Source organism: Colossoma macropomum, unplaced genomic scaffold (assembly GCF_904425465.1).
Source record: "Colossoma macropomum unplaced genomic scaffold, Colossoma_macropomum, whole genome shotgun sequence".
Taxonomy (NCBI): domain Eukaryota; kingdom Metazoa; phylum Chordata; class Actinopteri; order Characiformes; family Serrasalmidae; genus Colossoma; species Colossoma macropomum.
Window position 1 is genome coordinate 12,643,044 of NW_023494791.1, and position 6,667 is coordinate 12,649,710.

The 6,667-nt window shown below is 39.1% G+C and overlaps 1 protein-coding gene across 1 annotated transcript; it reads left to right on the forward strand.

Annotated features, from left to right (window-relative positions):
• The first annotated feature begins 2,608 nt into the window (after positions 1-2,608).
• cfd (complement factor D (adipsin)) lies at positions 2,609-6,401 on the forward strand. Its single transcript, XM_036573938.1, has 5 exons — positions 2,609-2,752; positions 3,269-3,413; positions 4,557-4,695; positions 4,798-5,055; positions 5,970-6,401. Exons 1-5 carry the CDS (start codon positions 2,695-2,697, stop codon positions 6,117-6,119), a joined length of 750 nt encoding a protein of 249 aa, XP_036429831.1. The 5' UTR covers positions 2,609-2,694; the 3' UTR covers positions 6,120-6,401.
• Positions 6,402-6,667: the final 266 nt, after the last annotated feature.

Genomic DNA, 6,667 nt, shown 5'->3' on the forward strand with positions numbered 1-6,667 from the left:
GGGGGTGGGTGTTGTCCCTGGTATTTTTTCAGTCAACGCAAACCATAGGCATTTTGAGAGCTTGTGATAATGATTTGTAGGTAGAAAATCACTTCTTGCCCTCCAGCTGCAGACCTTTTTTCTCACAAAATTAGTCCTACCCATTGGGAAAAAAAAAACTTGATTTGTCCTCGGTCAGTTTATAATTATGCAGTAGTTAATCTAATGTCTAAAAGGCATTCACCTGCTTTCTCTACTGGTCTTCTGAACATGTAGCCACACCATCTCTGAGTGTCATGATCTGCCTCAAACATGTTGGAGCATGTATACAGTGTAGAACTGCCAGAGAAGATTGCACTGACTTGTCCAACATTTTGAGTAATGTTTGTCGTATTGAATAACGTAACACTTGCTCGGGGTCCTGTGTCGCCCTGTGTAAAACATATGTTGTGGAAATTTAATTATATGAGGTAAACTTACTTGCTGAATAAACCTGTAACACCTTTTGGGTTTGCAGTTGCTAGTACTAACTAGCCTTGTGGTGTCCACAAAGGCTAACTAGGCATTTGCAGCTATTTAAACCAGTGTTTCTTAGCCCTGCTTCTGGAGACCTACAGCTCTGCATGGTTTCAACTTTTTCTTACCTTAAAACAACTGATGCAGCTCATCAACTGACTATTAAGCCCTTCCTTCATGAGCTGATCAGGTGTGTTGGACCAGGAAATCACTGAATCTGCTGTGCTGTGGTTTGAGGGAAATAACATAGCATTGGAATAAATGCAGTAAAGAGTGGAAAACACCACTGATTAGTGCCAGCTACAAGTTATTGCAGTAGTGAGTTACCATGTCATAAAACATTGAAGTCATGCATCGTTCCTTAGTTGGCATTATGCTCATATTTGGAACTCTGGGTCTAAGCTTGATTTCAAATTGAAGGCCAAAAAGAATGGGCTTTTCAAAGAAGCTTCTTATTTGCCAGCTTCTTATTAGAATTTTCCCATTCCACCTTAAATGGTGCAGCAGTTATTATAATGCCTCAGGCACCAGAATGTAACCGCTGCACCATTTAAGGTGGAATGGGAAAATTCAAACAAGAAGCTGGCAAATGCCCTTATCAGAAAATGTTACAAGCATTAACAGAATAATTAGGACATTTTAATAGCCGAATCAGGTCATGATAAGGGGTAAATAAAACATTAAGCTGAGTCAGTACTGAATTACCATAAAAAACACAAGAAACCATTTAAAACACTGAGTTACTACACTGTACTAATGTGCGCATGCTCAGTATGACTGCTCGATGGCGGTTGATCTCTTTGTGGTTTGTCAGCCTAGGTTAGTAATTGCTAGCATCTGCAAACTCAAAGGTGGTACAGCTTTGTTCAACAGCTAAATTCATGTTCTTCCATTTCAGAAGAACTGTCACTCCAAATTAAGCTCCCTCCCATGGAAATATGCCAAAGGTCAGAAGTAGAAGAAAGATTTCAGAAGCAAAAAAGCCATTCCAGAGGCAAAAAATATATCAGCAATATCATAAGGGAAAGAATGTATTCAACAGCTGGTAAAATGAGAAACACATTTGTATTAAAGTGAGTGACTGAGCAGTAATCATTTTGAAAAATTAAGTTTGGATATTTTGATACTTAACATTTTGTTTGTTGATTTTGTTATTTTATTTGAACCTTTTGGCACAAAAAAATAACTCCATAAGCCTTCTCCTCAGCTCTTGAAGTCCTAACCAATAGCTAAATCTTAGCTGAATCAACTTAAATACCTCAGAGAAAAAAATTATAATTAGCCAATTTTCCACTGGCCGTTTCAAGAATCTAATCTATTGTTTCCATCCTAAACTTAGCAATAAAACATGAGTAGTGCTGTAATAACTGTGGAGCTTAAATACAAGCATGATTCTATCCAGTAGAGATATGAATTTAAAATTACAGACATGTGTTCCCTGTGCTGAATTTGTATTCTGAATACTTGCATTCCATTATACCCCAGCACTGCATACAAGTATCAGTCCATTCCAAGTCATTCTGTTAGTTCTATTTGAATTAAACTAAAGAGTCACTAAAAAGGAGCCACAGGAAAATTTGCATATAACAAATGTTTGCACCTGGAATTAGAATGTGGTGATCTTATATAAGTGACACATGATTTCCAGTAACGGTAACTGTCACTGTTCCAGTCATAAGTTATTATTAAAGTGAGTACAAAAAGGCAAAGGTTATAAACATGCTGAAACCCACCCCCAAAATACTTGCTAATCCAGTTAACAAAGTCTTTCTTGACAGCCCCGACAAGAACATGTTGATACAGGCCCCAAAGTTTTCACAAGACTGTTTGTTTATGTATGTGTGCACGAGTGTTTTATATGAATCATTAGCCATCATCATTATTAATCATTAGGGGTCATATCAGTTCTTGGCTTTTTATTTCTTTAATAGTACTTTCCTGTAACTTTTGACTTGCATGAACTAACAATTGTCAAGAGTAATGAAAACATCTGCAGGAGTGGTAGGAGAAAGCTGTTGGAAGGGGAGATAAGTGGCAAGTTCCTGCTTACCATCTGCTCGATGTGGGAGGAGAAGAGGAATGATTTCCAAGAAATAATCTTTTCCTAGTAAGTACAGATCTCCACTTTCAGCCCCAGTCCCAGCCTATATAAAGAGAACATCTTGGGTCTCTGAAGTAGGCAGAAAGCAGCTGTTCATCATGGATTATCTACGAGTGATCTTTGCCTCGGCTCTTCTCTGTGCATCACTACTACCTGGTGAGTATAATATATGACATATTTTTGTTACATTTATACGTCTACTTAAAATCTGGCCATAAATATTTCTCAGTGCTTAAGCAGGTTTTTGTCTTATTGCACAATTCTACCCACAATCTGGAGTGGCCAAGGAAAGCACATTCCTCCTATGACAGAGTACCGAGCACCACCAGCCATGTAACTTGTTGAGTGCTTAATCACGTTAAGAACGCAATTCTGAATGCAACCATGTAAGCATCTGATGCTGTATGCAAAAAAAGAGAAAAATGTCCCCTGCTCAGTATTGCGGTAATGCATATGGTACAGGTAGAACTCAAACCTGAATCCTTATTACTATTAACAAATGCTTTTTTTATTGAATATTTAGTATTTTTCTTCAAAGGGTTCCAAACTACACACATCAAAATAATAGTTCCAATCCTCCATCTAAACCCCACTTTATACTTTGCATCCCTAATTACCTAATTTCTGTCTTGTTTAACATTTGAACTAACATTCCTTTATTCCTCTGAGAAGGTGACTGCATCACAGGAGGTAAAGAGGCTAAGCCACACTCTCGCCCCTACATGGCTTCTCTGCAGCTGCAAGGCAAACACCAGTGTGGTGGATTTCTGATCTCTAGTCAGTGGGTCATGAGTGCTGCGCACTGCTTCCTGGATAAGTAAGTGCAGTAATTAAACTAGGAGCAAACTGCATTAGAGCTTACAGTGCAATAAGGTGCCCAATTTTTTTCACTGCCTGATACATCATAGTTGCATTCTGCTATTGTGAAACAAGTACTGAAACCAGTCTACATGCTGTGATCTCATGTCCACCTTGCTTTATTAAAGGGACATTCCGGCTAAAATTTAAACGTTTAAACTTTTAATCATCACTACAATTGCTGTAAACATGCTTACTTGCATCCTTCACCGGCTCCGTGTAACTGTAGTAACAGCCCTCAAATGATCTTTTTAATGTAGAGAATGCATTACTCAAATGACAGCACTAACTCATTGTGATGTGGCAACAGAATACAGACGCTCGCGGATGTAAAAACGACAAGTTTTAATATAATCGAGCAAACAAAGCAAAAAGGGCAGAGCTGAAGTCAGGGTCAAAAACAGGCAGTAAGGTTCAAAACACGGTTCAGTCCAAATCAGGCAACAGTACAAAAGGATCAGGCAAAAGACAAAGTCGAGAAGAACAAAATGTAGGTCAGCAAAACAGAATACAGGCAGTCAGAAAAACAAGCGCTCAGTAGGTCGTAACGATACAATACTTCGCAGTGAACCTAACTCCAGCCCGGGCTTATAAAGGAGACTAACTAGTCATATGATCAAGTTCACAGGTGTTCTCAGTTAGTACTCTGGGGAGTTTGAGCGCTGATTGGAGCACGGGCGAGAGTCAGGAGTCATGTGATCTCCCCTTGAATTGTGGGCAATGGAGTCCATGTCTGAATCCGAGTCGGAGGGAAGTTGCTCGGTCACGTGACTTCCCTGAGGATTCTGGGAAATGGAGTCCGTCTCCTTGTCAAAGTTTGCTGAATGCGTGACACTCATCAGATGAGGAGGACAGTAAGTTAGTAAGGTAGCTGTAGGAAGCTGGCTATCTGGCTCCTTTTCCCTGGATGAGGGGGTAAAAACATACACGTTGCATAATTAAACATTAAAATATAGTTTTAGGCCGGAATGCCCCTTTAAGTTGCTTTATCTGTTTGAGCTTCATATGGCCTTTACTTAAGGTTCTTTTACTTACAACAATAAATCGCTCTCCAGTTGCATGTCAGTACATGTACACGTGTGTATCTTCTTTGCTTCTACAGCACAGATTTTAAGGTGGTATTGGGTGCTCATTCACTATCTCAGCCAGAGGACACAAAACAGACCTTCAGCATTGCTGCCTTCTATACCCACCCTAGCTTCAACTCCAAGACCTATGACAATGATATTGCCTTAATGAAGGTATGCTGACTATGTGTGGATGAGGGGAAAGGGTGTCTCTTAAACTGTATGTTGTACACTGTTAAATGTCAACGGGCACTTGATCTCCTCCATAACTGACAGCTAAGTCAGCCAGTCAGAGAGACTGCTGCAGTGAAACCAGTGAAGTTCCAGAGGGCAGGAGGGACTGACCCTTCCACGAATGATAATGTGGACACTGCTGGGTGGGGTGCCAACAATTTGGGCGAGCGACTAGACAAACTGCAGGAGGTGACTGTTCCTGTTGTGGCCAGATTTCGCTGTGCCCGCGGCGATTCCTATGGTGCAGCCTTCACAGACAACATGCTTTGTGCTGCCAAAGCTCGCATGGACACCTGTGATGTAAGTTGCAATTTCGGCTTAAAAAAGAATTCTACCAAAATGTAAAATTTTTCTGTGTTCATCAGTGTGATAATTAGGGCTGCACAATAAGTTTATCACATCACAAACCACATTACCTGACACGCACACCGCTAAGGTAGCATCATAAGCCCTACAAGAGCTTCCCTAAGCTAGGCTTAAACACTGCTCTCCCAGGTAAAGAATGAGTAACTTAACCATTGAGCTAAATGACCAGCTGCTAGTAGGATAAGGAGCGTTTTAAGGAATGAAATCTATTTTTATTTATTTTTCCAAGATCAGTCTATATTGACAAATAAAAATGTACAAATTTATTCGTGTTTGTTTTCTGACTGCAAGCATGACTAGAAAAATCTGAATCCAGACTGTTTTTAGACTGAACCACCTCATGGAACTCCCTCGTGTTTCACAGGCTACAAAACTTTGCTATCCAATCAGAGATACATGATTTTTTAAACAATTTATTGCTATATTGTATCGTATTGTATTGTATCATATATATTTATATATTGCTCTCCCAGGTGGAGACATACATACATATATATATATATATATATATATATATATATATATATATATATATATATACGTCTCCATATATGATGTATGATGTATGTATGTATGAAGACTGATTGTAAAAAAACACAAATGTTCCTTAAATGCAAAATAGCAAATTCATGCCATCGTAAATCTGCCCACATGTTTACTGGACGTACATACTCTTCCTAACCACACCCTCATTTCAAAAACTATGCCTGCGGATGTAGCATAGCAAGGATCATGGAAACGTGACTGCAGTCTTTTCTCACAAAGATTACAGCAGAACATCACAGAGAGAAGTATCAGGTACATGTGGTACACAGATAGTACATTTACTCTTTCTCCCCCTTTTCCAGGGTGATTCTGGTGGTCCTCTGCTCTACAAGGACATTGTTGTGGGGATAACTTCAAATGGAGGAAAGAGTTGTGGCAACAGCAAAAAACCTGGGCTCTACACTATCATATCTCGCTACGACGCCTGGATCACCCAAACTATGACCATGTAGCACTGATTCATAAAATGAGCAGTTTTGTTAGCATTCTACATGCTTTTTGATCTTAGATGTATTGCCATAGAGATCATGCCTGGCTTAGACATGCTGCTCTTTAGACTTTCTGTTCCTTATTGTGTCACATCTTCTTCATGTAGCCATAATGAGAGATGATCTCACTGCTGAATTTTGTCAAATCTGTGTTATGCAATTGTTCTTGGGTGTTTTCCTGATGTTTGCAAGTATGAAACACTATGCAGCTCCTATCCAAATAAATTTGTGCACATGCCAATGTTATACTGAGTGCAATATCTTCTCAATGCAATCCCTTTTCTTAGGACATTCCACTTTGAGTTGCAACATATAAAATATTGTGTCTGCCAGTTGATCAGAGAGTCATAAATGATGTTGAACAGATCAAAGACTACAAATGTGACTTTATAATAGCTTCTATTATTTCAGTGAAATAATAGAAGTTATTATAATTCAGTGATCCAGTGATCTGAAATGTGATAGAATGGAAAAACACAAAATTGTGCAATGAAAAGGGGAAGGTTAAAAGT